This window comes from Chenopodium quinoa, unplaced genomic scaffold, assembly GCF_001683475.1.
Source record: "Chenopodium quinoa cultivar QQ74 unplaced genomic scaffold, ASM168347v1, whole genome shotgun sequence".
Classification (NCBI taxonomy): Eukaryota; Viridiplantae; Streptophyta; class Magnoliopsida; order Caryophyllales; family Amaranthaceae; genus Chenopodium; species Chenopodium quinoa.
In genome coordinates, this window is record NW_018743197.1 from 2,229,587 (window position 1) to 2,244,105 (window position 14,519).

General features: G+C 43.8%; 1 protein-coding gene across 1 annotated transcript; it reads left to right on the plus strand.

Annotated features, from left to right (window-relative positions):
• The first annotated feature begins 4,050 nt into the window (after positions 1–4,050).
• On the plus strand, positions 4,051–4,772 carry LOC110733239. The gene is made up of 2 exons (XM_021913255.1): positions 4,051–4,304; positions 4,523–4,772. Exons 1-2 carry the CDS (start codon positions 4,051–4,053, stop codon positions 4,770–4,772), a joined length of 504 nt encoding a protein of 167 aa, XP_021768947.1.
• Positions 4,773–14,519: the final 9,747 nt, after the last annotated feature.

Consider the following 14,519-nt stretch of genomic DNA (forward strand, 5'->3'; position numbering starts at 1 on the left):
TGAAAGCTACAGTTTCTACTTCATTAAAGGCCCTTTTCTTAGTCAGAATGTCTTTCATAAATTTAGCATAAGCAGGAACTTGAGTGATTAAGTCAGTAAAAGGAACTGTTACCTGCAGGTTTTTCACAACATCTAAAAACTTACCGAATTGTTTATCAAGCTTACTCTTCAGTTGTCTATTAGGGAATGGAAGTTTGATAACCAGGCTCTGCACATATCCTCCCTTATCTTGCGATTTACCCTGCACAGAAACATTAGTAGAGTTAGTATCTATTTGTAGCCCTGCAGGGCTAGCAGGATTAGCGTTTGGTATAGAGGAATCTAGATCAGGAACTGGTCTATCTTCCTTTGGCATAGGAGGTCCATCATAATGTGAACCACTCCTTAGAGTGATTGCATTGGCATGATCTGTAGGATGGATAGGTTGTGATGGTAGAGCTCCCTACTGACGAGATTGTAGGGTAGATGAAAGTTGTGCAATTTGATTGTCCATGATTTTATTATGGGCTAGGATAGAATCAATTTGCGCGTCCCTACTCTCCATGTGTTTTTGCATATTGGCAAGTATTGCTCTAATTTCTGTCATGAGAGGGTCGGAAGATGATGAGGGTGATGCTTGGCTTTTCTGGCCGAAATTAGGATGATAATATTTTTGCTGTAGTGGGGTTTGCTGTTGTGGTTTTTGCGGAGGTGGAGGGTTTCGAACATTGGTGCTCCGGTACGAAAGATATGGATGGTTCTTATACCCGACATTGTAGGAATTGGAATATGGGTTATTCTGCCTATAGGTTTGAAAGGAATTAACTTGTTCCATAGAGCTCCTACAATCTTGCTCCCAATGACCTACAATTCCACAATTTTCACAAAAAGCTTCATTGTTAGCAACAGCAGAAACATTAGTTACAGAGTTAGGAGCAGCAGTAAGATTATCTAATTTTTGACAAAAAGACATTAATTGAGCTTGCAAAAAGGAAACAGAATCGACATTATGTTTTCCTTTATTTGAAAACCCTCTCGGATTCCCATATTGGGTATTGTGTATTGCCATGTCTTCGATAACCTGTCCTGCATCGTCCACATTTAAATTCATGAACCTCCCACTAGCTGCCGAATCTAGCACTGATCTAGAAGAATTTCCAAGACCATTATATAATGCTTGGATCAACTGCCATTGTGCTAGATTGTGGTGGGGACACTCTCTCTGTAGATCCTTGAACCTCTCCCAAGCCTCATATAACGTTTTTTCGGCCTCTTGAGCGAAGTTCTGAATAGCACTCCTTAGCACCGCCGTTCTCTCTGCAGGATAGTATTTATTATAGAAATTCAAAGCAAGAGTTTCCCAGTTAGTAATACCAAGTGCAGTTCTATTCAAACCATTAAACCATAATTTAGCTTTGCCACATAATGAAAAAGGAAAAAGAATCTCCCTGATTTGGTCTTGCGTGACCCCGACTTGTCTAATGGTGTTACAATATTGGTAGAAATCTGCGATGTGAAGATTAGGATCTTCACCCTTAGCTCCACTGAATTGCTTCCTCTCTATCATAGTGATAAATTGGGGCTTGATCTCAAATTGAAATCCATCTAGAGCCGGAATGGGAGTAAGGTGCGGGAAATCTGTGAGCTTCGGTTGCGAGTAGTCACTGAGTTTCTTCTGGGCCGTCATCTCTTATTCTGAATCTGAAGGAATATCTGTGTCACTAGAATTAGAGGGACGATCTCTTCGACTGTTGTCCTCCTCAGAACCCGCCAGAATGTGTCTATAGAGTTTCCTTTGCCTATGAAAAGAACGCTCGATCTCAGGGTCGAAAAGGATGTAACCTGATCTGGAACACCTGGGCATAAACAAAGAACTAAAAGACAAATATGAGAATTGCCTCAAAGAACTAACGTTCTCTAAGGCAAAAGGGGATAATCTAGACTACAAAAATATAATAAGAAAACAAAAATAAAACCGTTTCCCCGGAAACGACACCAAATTTTGACAGGGTAAAGTCGTATCCCCTAATAAAAAATAATTACCTAAGTCCTCTAACTAAAGTAGATAGGGAAGTAGGGTCGAACTCCACAGGGAAACAAGTCTTTCTATTCCTAATTAATTATTATAGTCTAAATTATCTAAGTAACCAATATTTTTGTGAATAAAATCTAAACTACGGAGAATAAGGTCGAAAGAAATAAAGTAGGGGGAAATCAAATATTAAAAGGCCTAGGGCATAGGTTCACTAATAAGCAATATTCCAGGGCAAATCATAATAAGCAATCATCAAGCATTGGTTAATTAGATTATAAAGGGCTTTCGCTACGTATTATAATCACAGAGTTGATTTACCGGTATTAAATCTCATCTGTCGAATCTCGACTTAACCATTTATATTAATCCGCCTATTTAAACTAAGCCTAAACATCAATTCTCATCTGTCGAATCTCGAATTAATATTGCTAAACTCATACAATTAAATATGGCCAAACCTAATTGCATAGCATTAAAACAATCAATAGGAAATCAACCAAGCACTGATAATTGACAATCACAAAATTACCCCTTCATATCATTTATTAGATCCCCATAAACCCTAGAAATAAAACTACTCACGCATCATCATAACTAAACTAATCAAATAAATAAATAAAAGCATAATCAAAGAAGTAAGTAAAATAGCTGAAATTAAAAGAGAAGAAATTGTTACCAAAAAGAAATCTGGATTAATGGAAATAATTAAGAACAAAAGTTGAGAGAGAATTTAAGAGAGAGAAATATTCTAAGTAGAGAGAGAAAGTCTAAGAAAGAAGGTAATCAAAATTCCGTACAAATCTCGTACTTAAACGTTTTCTAAAACAAAAATTAAAACTAAACTAATTAGGCTCCATAAAAACACGCGCCCGGGGCCCGCCTTTTCCTTCGCGCTCCTTCTTAGCAGCATCGCCCGATCGTTCTAGACGCTCGCACGATCAGGCCACGCACAGCACCAAGCAACGCCGCGCCCGATCATGCCACTCCTTGCCCGATCGGGCCCTTGCTTCACTTTGAGGCTCGGACTTCGATTGGGCTTGATTTCTCGGCCCAATCCGAATTTCCTCCTCGGGTCTTGAATACTCGGTCCAAATACCTCGGGATCCCAATTACCGAGCCCTTAATCACCGGCTCGATGACTCTAACCGGCCTTGGGCTTCAAAGATGGTCGTGCACTTCTAATTTCCGTAGTCGCTTCATGAAAAACTCGAGAAAATACTCCAAAGGCGTAATTTCCTACAAAACTCAACAAAGACTACGAAAACACTAGAAAACACAAATTAGTAATAAAAGTGGCTCGAAAGAGCCAAAAACACTACTAATTATGACCAAGGGACGGGGGTAAATTACTATATAAAATGGATACATCACTATTATCCCATGTATTTTCTAGAATACTGTAGAGTTGGGTATTTGGCCTTATCCGTTGATGGAACCCTAGGTAATGTACATGTATATATATCCCATACCTGATGGAATATGAAATACAACGTAATAATCTTCCCTCATCTCTCTATTTTTTTCTCTTCCATATTTAACACGTTATCAGCACCATTGCTTTAGTTATCGGAAATCGGAGGAAACATTATTGTTAGCCGGCTTGTTGCACCAACCTCAATTTGCCTAATTGCAAAATATACGTACACTTCATCCAATTGAGGTGAGTGTAATTACCTCCACCTCCACTTTGTATAGATTAAAATTATATTCCAATAGATTATTTTGAACTGGATAAGATTTGGTTGATTACAATCATGAAAGTTTTGGTCTTTTGTTTGTTAATGCCGAATTACCGAATTGCATATTTTTGTTGTTTTATTTTCTTAAGTCCATATATATGAAAGTGTAATCATGTCTCATATTCGTATGGATCTATAAGCATATCTATTCGTATTCTTTGTGTTTAAAATTAAGAAATTTGTAAATTATCATGTTTTGTTTTCCTTTATGTATATATTTATGAGTAGTACACTATATATATATCATGTTTGATATTTTATGAGATCTAATTTTGAACAATATTTTGTATAGTGAAAATGTCGAATATTGCCAAGCTTGAATTTGTGGCCCTTGATATTACCGGAAAGAATTATTTATCATGGGTGTTAAATGCTAAAATATACCTAGATGTTAAAGGGCTTGGTGAAACAATCAAAGAGGCTAATGAGGCAACACCTCAAGATAAGGCTAAGGCCATGATATTCCTTCGCCATCACCTTCATGAAGGACTTAAAAATGAATATTTAACTGTGAAAGACCCACAAATCCTTTGGAGTAATCTAAAGGAAAGGTATGACCACAAAAAACAATAACACTCCCTAGAGCTCGTTATGGATGGTTGAATTTGAGATTGCAAGATTTTAAATCTGTTACTGAATATAACTCAACTATGTTTAAAATAACTTCTCAATTGAAATTATGTGGAGAAAATATTACTGATGTAGAAATTTTTGAAAAAACATACTCCACTTTCCATGCTAATAATATTGTCCTGGAGACACAATATAGAGAAAAAGGTTTTGAAAAGTATTCTGAATTAATATCCTGTCTTCTTGTGGCTGAGCAAAATAACGAGTTGTTAATGAAAAATCATGAATCACGTCCTACTAGCTCTACTCCATTCCCTGAAGCGAATGTGACAAACCATAACGAGAAAGAAACTAAAAACAGAGTCCATTCCAGCAGTAGTGGTCGAGGTAGAAGTCGCGGTCGTGGCCAATGGCGCGGCCGGGGTCGTGGACGTGGATATGGTAGATGATTAGGGGATTTTTCTCCTACCAATCGGAATGCGCCACGTGGGCCAATCAGGACCTGCCAAGTGTCCCCTAGTTGGAACTGTCAGGGCTTGCCACGTGGCACGCGCTTATTCGTCCACCTTGGACCTGTTATGTCACGACATGTGGCATACTCCATGCCTAATGGAGAAACCGGCCACCCAGGCCCAACTTCCGAGGGAAGCCCAATCGGCCCTAGGTTTACCTAAACCTAGGATGGGCACGTTTCCCAAGGTTATAAATACCTCCCTTAATCCTCATTAAGGAGAAGGACAGGACAAAAAACATTACGGAACACACTAATAACCGGCTGATCTCGCTAACAAAGCAGATTACCAACATTAAACACTCTCACCTAGAGAGACCTTATTACTTTAATTTCCGCATTAATTAATCCTTAATCAGGTACTAACTTGACCGTTGGAGGCGGAGCTCACAGGAGTCTCCGTTATTTTGCAGGTACAGGCGTCCGGTTCCAGTCTCGGAATTGTAACTCTCCCGCAGGACATCAGAAAACCCCGAAACATTTTGGCGCCGTCTGTGGGGAGAGTACTTCAGAGATGGCATCCAAGTCTGTACCGACTCCTGAAGAGAGGCGTCCCGTAGACGACCCTCAAGTTCAGTCGGACCATGACACCGAAAGTGAATTTGAAGTTGAAACTCATACGGCTTCAGACGGGACCCTAAGGGCCCGACGTACCCGTCATACCGAAAGGAGGGAACGGGAGCATCTTCAAACAGGAAGCGAGCCAGCAGGCGCACCGCCTGCTCGGCAACAGCCGACTGATGGGTCTGCTCCCATCACAAGGAACGAACTCATGACCTTCATGAGGGACTTCAAGGGAGAGATTTAAGAGTTGATCAACAAGAAGCCGCCTGCTTCAGTCAAGGAGCAGTCGGCCAAGAAACCCTCCACTTCACTGAAGAGGAAGCCAGTTCAAGGGCGAGAGGCGACTCCTCATCCTAAATCTAGGAAGCGGGAGCCACCTGCCCTTGATTTCACAAAATTCCGTTATCCTACAGGAAATAGGAAACCGGTTCGTCATATTCAGGCGGACGGGTCAAAGCAAACATTCACAGATGCTCGGCTACTGCTAGAGCAGAAGAAGAGTGACCGATTGTCAGAGTCGGCTTCTACTTCAAACTTTCAAGACAGTTTGCGAAATGCCTCGATGAGGCATACTCAGTCGTACCATGAGAGTCAGTCAGGCGGCACCTCCCGTCAGTCCGGCTTTCATAGTGCCCAGGCGGTACCAAACTTACCATTTGTGCCGCAACAACAGTATTTTATGCAGCCACCTCCATTTGGTGGACCTACAGCAAAAAACGTCCAACCTATGGACTGGCAGCTACGGTTGCTAAGACTTGGTGAACAGCCGTCAGCCTTCTCCAAGGAAATTACTGAAGCCGCTCAGCCGGCCAAAGTGAAAAATGTACTAGTAGGCGCCTATGACGGCACTACTAACCCAGAAGACCATCTGATGGCATTCACCAACCTGATGTACCTTCAAGGGTTGGATGATCCCACTTGGTGCAAGTGTTTCCCAGCGACTCTCAAAGGAATCGCACAACAATTGTTCGGCAACCTGCCGACTGGTTGTGTAAATAGCTTCAGGACGCTTGCTTACTTATTTGCCTCCAACTTCGCCATGAACATCCCTGCGAAGAAAACGACCCTTGATTTGGGAACAATTCAGCAGGGCGAGAAGGAGGGGCTTCGTTCTTACATCAGGCGGTTTAACCTGATGAGAATACAAATTCAAGGGTTACCGGATGAGGTAGCTTATACCGAATTTTTTAGAGGTCTCAAAGACGGGTCTACCTTCAAATTTGATTTGGTTCGAAAAAGGGTGGCGACTCTTCAAGAGGCCTTGATTGAAGCAGAAGCCTATATACAGGCGACTGATCTGTGTACGATTAAACAGTCGGACGGGAAAAGGTTCGACAAAAGAGAAGGACGACAGAAACAGTCGTCAAACAAAGATGAGAAAAGAAAAGAGGTCTGGGCGGCTGATTCCTCTAAACAGCCGGCCCAGAAAAAGAAAAAAGAATTCAAACCATACTCCCCAAAGTATGCGTTTAACAAGGATAACCAGTTTATCCTAAAAGAAATCAAGGGACGGATCTCAATTGAGAAGCCGGTCCCCATGAAGGGTTCTGCAAACAACCGGAACCAAGATAAAATCTGTGCTTATCATGATGACGTTGGTCATCACACCAATGACTGCATCAGTCTCATGCGGTACCTAGACCGCCTGGCTGAGCAAGGTGATCTTGACACTTATGTCAAGAAATCTACGGGGAACACTTCCTCAAAAAAGCTGTCGGCCAAAAAGAATCAACAGGCCGACAGCTCCGATACAGATGATGCAGTCGTCTACACCATTGCAGGCGGCTTCTCAGGAGGCGGCCCCACTATTAGGGGCAACAAAGATAATATAAGGCGGTTGGATGTAAATTCCGTTCACCTAGAACGGCCGTCCAAATATACATTTCCTGAGATTGTCATCACTGAAGAGGATCTAGGAGGGGTAAGGGGGCCGCATGACGACCCTCTAGTTATTGAATGTAAAGTGGCCAACCAGAGGGTTGGCCGAATCCTCATAGATACCGGGAGCTCCTCAGATCTCATCAGCAGCAAATGTCTGTCGAAACTGAAATATCAGACTGACTGCATACATCCGGCCTCCCACCCTTTAATAGGGTTTGGAGGAGGAGTCGTCCACCCACTGGGACGAGTAGATTTACCCATTCGCCTGGGCGAAAAAGGGGAAGGACGACACATGGTAGTCCGGTTCCTAGTAGTAGAGGAACTCTCGGCCTACAACATGATTCTGGGTCGACCAACCCTGAATAATTCCAAGGCTGTTATAATCCCGTCTCTTATGTTGCTCAAGTTTGAGAGGGATAATGGAACAGTCGGCTCCCTAAGGGGAGATCAGAGGATGGCCCGAGAGTGCTATCTCTCGGATGTCAAGCCCACTGTTATGGCCACTGGGTCAAGTGGTGAAAAAACAGACCTTGACAATGTCAAGGAGAGTGCGCCTGTTCAAGAAGCAGGCGGCAAAAAGAGAAAGGCGTCCCTGACAGAGTCCGCAAGAAAAGCAAGAAAATAGCAATCATTGGCAGAGGAGCGGCCGAATGAGTTCCGCCCTCAGCCGGCTGGTGAGCATGCGGACCTGATCTTAGACGACTCACGTCCTGACCGAACAGTCAAAGTTGGGACGACTGCTCTGAGAAACCTTGGTGACGACTTTCACAACCTATTGAAAGAATACAAGGACATCTTTGCATTTGAAGTCCATGAAATGCCAGACATTAGTCCTGATCTGGCGGTACATAAACTCGCCGTGGATCTGAAAAAGAAGCCGGTACGGCAAAAGAAGCGGAACCATGGCGAAGAAAGAAGTCAGGCGGCAGCCGCCGAAGTTAAAAAATTACTTGATGCAGGGTTCATTCGGCAATGTTACTTCCCAGACTGGGTTGCAAATGTGGTGCTTGTTAAAAAGCCGAATGGCACCTGGCGAATGTGTGTAGACTACACAGACTTAAACAAGGCGTGCCCCAAAGACAGTTACCCTCTGCCTAAAATTGATAACCTGGTCGACTCAACAGCCGGCCATGCCTTGATGAGTTTCATGGACGCCTATTCTGGTTTCCATCAAATTCCCTTATGGAAGAAAGATCAGGAGAAGACGGCCTTCGTCACTTATCAGGGGTTATACTGTTACACGGTCATGCCGTTTGGTCTTAAGAATGCCCCGGCTACCTTCCAACGAATGATAAACACAGTGTTCTTTGATCAGATTGGGAGAAACGTCGAGGCATATATTGATGATATGATTGTCAAGACTAAACTTCAGAAAGATCATCTGTCGGACCTCCGAGAAACTTTCGCCACACTCAGGCGGCACCATGTCATGCTCAATCCCAAGAAATGTGTATTTGGAGTTGAGTTTGGGAAATTTCTCGGATTCCTTATCAATCAGAGAGGAATAGAAGCGAACCCTGAGAAGGTGCAGGCGGTCATTGACATGCAGTCGCCTCGTACCATCCGAGAGGTTCAGAAGTTAACAGGTTGTCTAGCGGCCTTGGGAAGATTTCTAAGCCGATCAGGCGACAAATGCCTATACTTTTTCCAGGCAATTAAGAAAAAGGCAAGGTTTGAATGGGGGCCGGATGCTGAGGCCGCCTTCCAGAAATTAAAAGTTCACTTGCATTCCTTGTCGAGGCTGGTCAGCCCTTTGCCCAAAGAGGTTCTCTACATGTACCTGGCGTCTCTGATCATGCGTTAAGCGCTGTTCTCCTTGCTGAAAGGGACGGCTGTCAGCTCCCGGTCTACTTTGTCAGTCACGTACTGAAAAATGCCGAGTTGAGGTATCCCCTAGTGGAGAAATTTGGTCTTGCACTCTTCATGGCTGTTAAAAAATTGAAGCCCTACTTTTTGGCACATACACTCGTCGTGTATACAGACCAACCTATCAAGCGGCCGCTGACCATCATGGAGTCGTCAGGCCGAATGATCAAATGGGCCATAGAAATACAGAGCCTCGAAGTTACTTTCGAGCCTAGAAAAGCAGTGAAGGGGCAAGCCTTTGCTGACTTTATTGTAGAGATGACTCGTCCTCCTGACTCTCAAGTTCCAGACCAAGTATGGAAGGTATATGTGGACGGAAGCTCTACTTCAAATGGTTGTGGAGCAGGCGTCATATGTCAGTCGCCAGAGGGCGACAGGTTCGAGTATGCTCTACGCTTCAGTTTTCAGGCTTCAAACAATGAGGCAGAATATGAAGCTTTACTAGCCGGGATCCGCATGTGCAAGGCGGCAGGGGCAAGAAAAATAGACGCCTGTTCCGATTCACAATTGATAGTGAGTCAGTACAATGGCGAATACGAAGCAACCCATCCGGCCATGATCAAGTATTTACAGGCGGTCTGACAAGCAGTCGGCTCCCTTGAGGATTTCCATCTGATCCAAGTGCCGAGATCAGAAAACAACCAGGCGGATGCGCTGTCAAAATTAGCATCATCCGCCTCCTCTGATACTCTCGAACTGTTTTTTGGGAAGTAATGGAGAAGAGAAGCATCGAGGAAAACCCTATTGGAATCCTAGACAGAAGCTCAACCTGGATGGATTCAATCAGGGCATATCTGACAAACGGTACACTGCTGGATGATCCTCAACAGGCGGCAGCACTGAAAAAACGAGCCTCCTGTTTTGAAATGATAAAGGGAGAACTTCACAAGAGGGGGTACCTTCAACCCTTCTTAAAGTGTGTTACTCCAGAAAAAGGACGAGAGATACTAGACGATCTTCACTCTGGTTACTGTACTTCTCATATAGGCGGTAGGACGCTTGCTCAAAGGGCAAGGCGGCAGGGCTACTTTTGGCCTACTTTGGAAGCAGATGCAATGGAGATGGTGAAAAAATGTGACAAGTGCCAAAGGTTTGGCAAACTAATTCACCGTCCGGCTACTGACCTCACTACCATTCACAGCCCACTACCGTTTGCTAAGTGGGGCATGGATATTCTGGGTCCATATACGCCTGCTACAGGCGGAAGGAGGTACATACTTGTTGCCGTCGACTACTTCACTAAATGGGTAGAGGCGGAGGCTGTAAAGGGAATCAAGACGAAAGATGTAATTTCATTCATTTGGAAAAATGTCATCACTCGGTTCGGGGTTCCCATGTCTATGGTTTTTTGATAATGGTCCCCAATTTGAGACGCCTGTTCTCAAAAGCTGGTTGGGTGACCAAGGAATTGCAAACTACTTTGCATCTGTCGGCCGTCCACAAGCAAACGGCCAGGTAGAAGCCTTTAATAAAATCATCTCAGACGGTCTCAAGAAAAAGATTGAACGAGCAGGCGGCCTATGGGCGGATGAACTACCACATGTTCTCTGGGCCATTAGGACGACTGAAAAAGGGGCGATTGGAGAAACTCCATTCCTCCTAACTTACGGTGCGGAAGCTGTTCTTCCAATAGAACACTACGAGCCGACTCTTCGAGTGATGCTATATGACGAAGAGGCAAACAGGGAAGCCATGCGCCTGTCATTAGACTCACTTCCTGAAAAGAGGGGCAATGCTGTCTTGTGCCATGAGATCTATCGCCTGAGAATGACTAGATCATACAACAAAAAAGTACACAGGCGTCCACTCAAAGTAGGGGACTTTGTACTTAGAAAAATGGAAGCAGTTGGTAGGGCTAATGAGTCTGGCAAACTAACTCCCAACTGGGAAGGACCCTACCGAATCTATGAGGAAGTCTGGACGGTACCTACCGTCTGGAAACACCAGACGGACAACCGTTGTCTCGAACTTGGAATGTAGATAATCTTAAAAAATATTTCTTTTGAATGATGTAAAGTAAAGAGCTACTTAATAAAAGTTTGCACTTACTATTCAATTTTTGTATTACGAGGGGCATGCCGTCTGTACCTTTACAGTCGGCTACTCTCCATTGAGTTTTACACTCTATCTTCAGAGGGAATGCCGTCTGTACCTTTACAGTCGGCTACTCTCCATTGAGTATTTCACTCACAATAGGGGCATGTCGCCTGGGCATATAGTCGGCTACTCTCCATAAGAAGATGGCCGACTGGTTCCAAACACAGCCACCCCCTAATACTTAGCTAAAAAATTAGGGCCTGGCCGACCCTGTGCCTAACAGCGGCTACCTCCTTAGCACCTACGGTCACCAAGAATTACCAAGGCCACAAGCCGAATGATCAGACCAGGCGCCAAGCCAACTGATCAAATCTACCAAACTAATACGACCTGTCCCAACATCATAGCAGGCGTCCGACGGCATCCCTCCGGATGAAATTCGTCGCAGAGAGCAGCTCCCTTTTGGGTGGAACATTGTTCTATAAACTAATTACACGACACCTATACGACTGTCCCCAAGGGCAACCACGTAGCTGTTTTTGAGACAAGGATAACTCTATCACTAACCAAACCAGTGGTAGCAGTTGACATCTGAGTCAGATGACCGCCTGTATTACTTGGGATAAATGCAGGGGTACCTATTGAGTTTAATAGCCAACAAACATTGGCGAATCAAGGGGTCTAGCCGGCCTACGCCGCCTGGTACCTCTACTTCTCAAACAAAAGTGACGGCGACTGAGTAACTCCAACGTTAACTCATAGTCACTCCCTCAAATTTGGTATGGAACCTAAAAGGTTTGAGTCGTCCGCCTGTTTTTAACAAACAGGGGCACTCAAACCCCTATTCCTACTAGGTAACCTATTGAGTTAATAGCCAACAAACTTTGGCAAATCAAGGGGATCAGCCGGCCTCCTATGTTAACTTAATAGTCACTCAAACTTAGTAACTCCTATGTTAACTTAATAGTCACTCAAACTTAGTATGGAGCTTAAGAGGTATGAGTCGTCCGCCTGTTTTTAACAAACAGGGGCTCTCAACCACTACTCTTGCTAGGTTAACAAATTATGAGTTAAAAGCCAACAACATTGGCAATTAAGGGAAACAACCGGTATCCGCCGCTTGTTATCTCTACTACTCAATTCCTTGGCGACTATGTAATACTCTATTTAACTTGGTCAGACCACTTTCCTACTTGGTTAAATTTACAAATGACAGGCCCGCCTGCCTAAAAAGGATCCAGACAAAATAGTTCGAATACCGATTGAATAAATGGCCGACTGATCGTCTATCCTGGAAACAGACAAACCAGTCGTCCAGGGGCATAGGCGGCGTACTAACTATCCGTACCTGTCTACAACGTTCGGCCATGTACAACAGTCGGTCTAGTAAACAATTGGATATTAGATATGGAAATACTTGGACAAATTTGAGGCAAACAAAAATTCATTAAAAATAAGCCGGTCATTAAAGACCAGCAAAATATCAAAGCCCCGGCCCCCTGGCCGGGTAAATACAAGCAAACGGCACGCAGGCCGTGGAAAGAAATACATTAAGCTTAAGAAGGGGCAGTTCAGTATTAGCAGCTGCCGCCTGGTCAGCACTCTTCTTGCTGGACTCGGCTTCAGGCTGCATCCTTTTTTGATGCCTTACCCCCAAGTGGCACAAGCGCCACAACCGGCTCCTCTCCTCCTCCAACTCTTCTCCCAACGCCTCTTCTTCAGCAGCCGCCAGGATCTCTTGATTATATGCATCCGAACACTGGCGGTACGTTCTTTCCCAAGAGGCAAAGTCGGCACTGGGGAAGAGGCGGCCCCAGGTCATGCGCTGGATTTGAGCGGAGTTCTTGCATCATCTCCCGGACGAGCTCTTTCTTCTCTTGCTCGGCCTTTTCCGAGAGCTCTTGGGTAAGACTCTTCTCTTGGCTCACCAGGCGTTCTTTTACGCTGGCCAAGGATTTCTCCATGGCTTCGTAAGAGTACATTTTTAGGCGAAGAGGTTTCAGCTCGGCCTTAAGATTTGTGATGGTCGCCTCCAGCTCGTCATTCTTCTTCTGGGCCGCCTCTAACTGAGCCCGAACAGCGGCGGTAGCCTGCGCCTGATAATAAAGAATATTAATGGTCAGTACTTCATTTTGGGCAATTTGAAACATTGCCTTATCACAGTCAGAGGCGGCCATAGCTTTTGCAGCCTTTACCTCTTTGTTCTTCGATCAAGCGGCTTGCGAAGGCCGTTAACTCGGAGCAGGGCCTAAGTACAAAAAAAAAAAAAAAAACAGGCGTCAGTTTCCAAACAAAAAAGAAAACAGGCGTCCCAGAAATTTAAATACTCAAAAATATGCTAAGTATACCCCAGCAAGGACCCCTGCAATCCCGTCAAGGTCAAGGGTGCCGACACCCCTGTCCGCCTCCCTTTCAGCTGGAGGAACTGCCCTGATCGAGAAACTCAGTACGTGGATTGAGAATCAACGAACTGATGTTCAAAGTAGATTTTTTTTAACTTTTTGACAAAAATCTACTATTAAAAGAAATGAATGAGAAACTCAAGTTTGAGAATATCATGGTTAATGTAGAATTGAATCAATACAAACTTGCTAATACTGAAGTGTCTCCAAGTTCCTCCTCTGAATCTTTGCCTAAATTTAATGAGCATTTTGAAAAATTAAAATATGATCTTGACGAGTTAAGAATTGAAAAGGCAAAATTAGAGAAGGAACTTGAGCTTCGAAAAGAAAGAAGCATTAGCCAGTTTGGAATTCCTAAGTGGATAGAGAATGCTCAAACCAAAAGAACTGAAGGTCTAGGATTCATACGTTCTAAGCATAAGGGGCAAGAAAAAATATGTAGACCTGCCTAGTTATAAAGTATGTACCTTCTGTGGTAAAACTTGTCATCTTGTTGCCACGTGTTACAAGAAGGAACAGTCTATTAGTAAGAATGTTAGGCAAGTTTGAGTAAAGAAATCTGATATTGCTTCAACGTCCAAGGAACCCAAGGAAACCTGGGTTCCTGAATCTAAACCAATAAGTTCTTTTGCAGGTCCTAATGAAGGGGAACAACACGTGGTACCTCGACAATGGTTGTTCAAAGCATATGACAGGAGAAAAATCAAAGTTTCTCTCACTAGAGGCCTATCCAGGAGGAATTGTGACCTTTGGAGACAACAAAAAGGGTGAAGTAATTACTAAAGGAAAAGTAGGAAGGTCCAGTTCTCATTCAATAGAAAATGTACTTTTGGTCGAGGGTTTGATGCACAATTTGCTGAGCATATCACAATTTTGTGATAAAGGAAACTCTGTAAGTTTTACCTCTGATTCATGCAACATCATTAATGATAAAA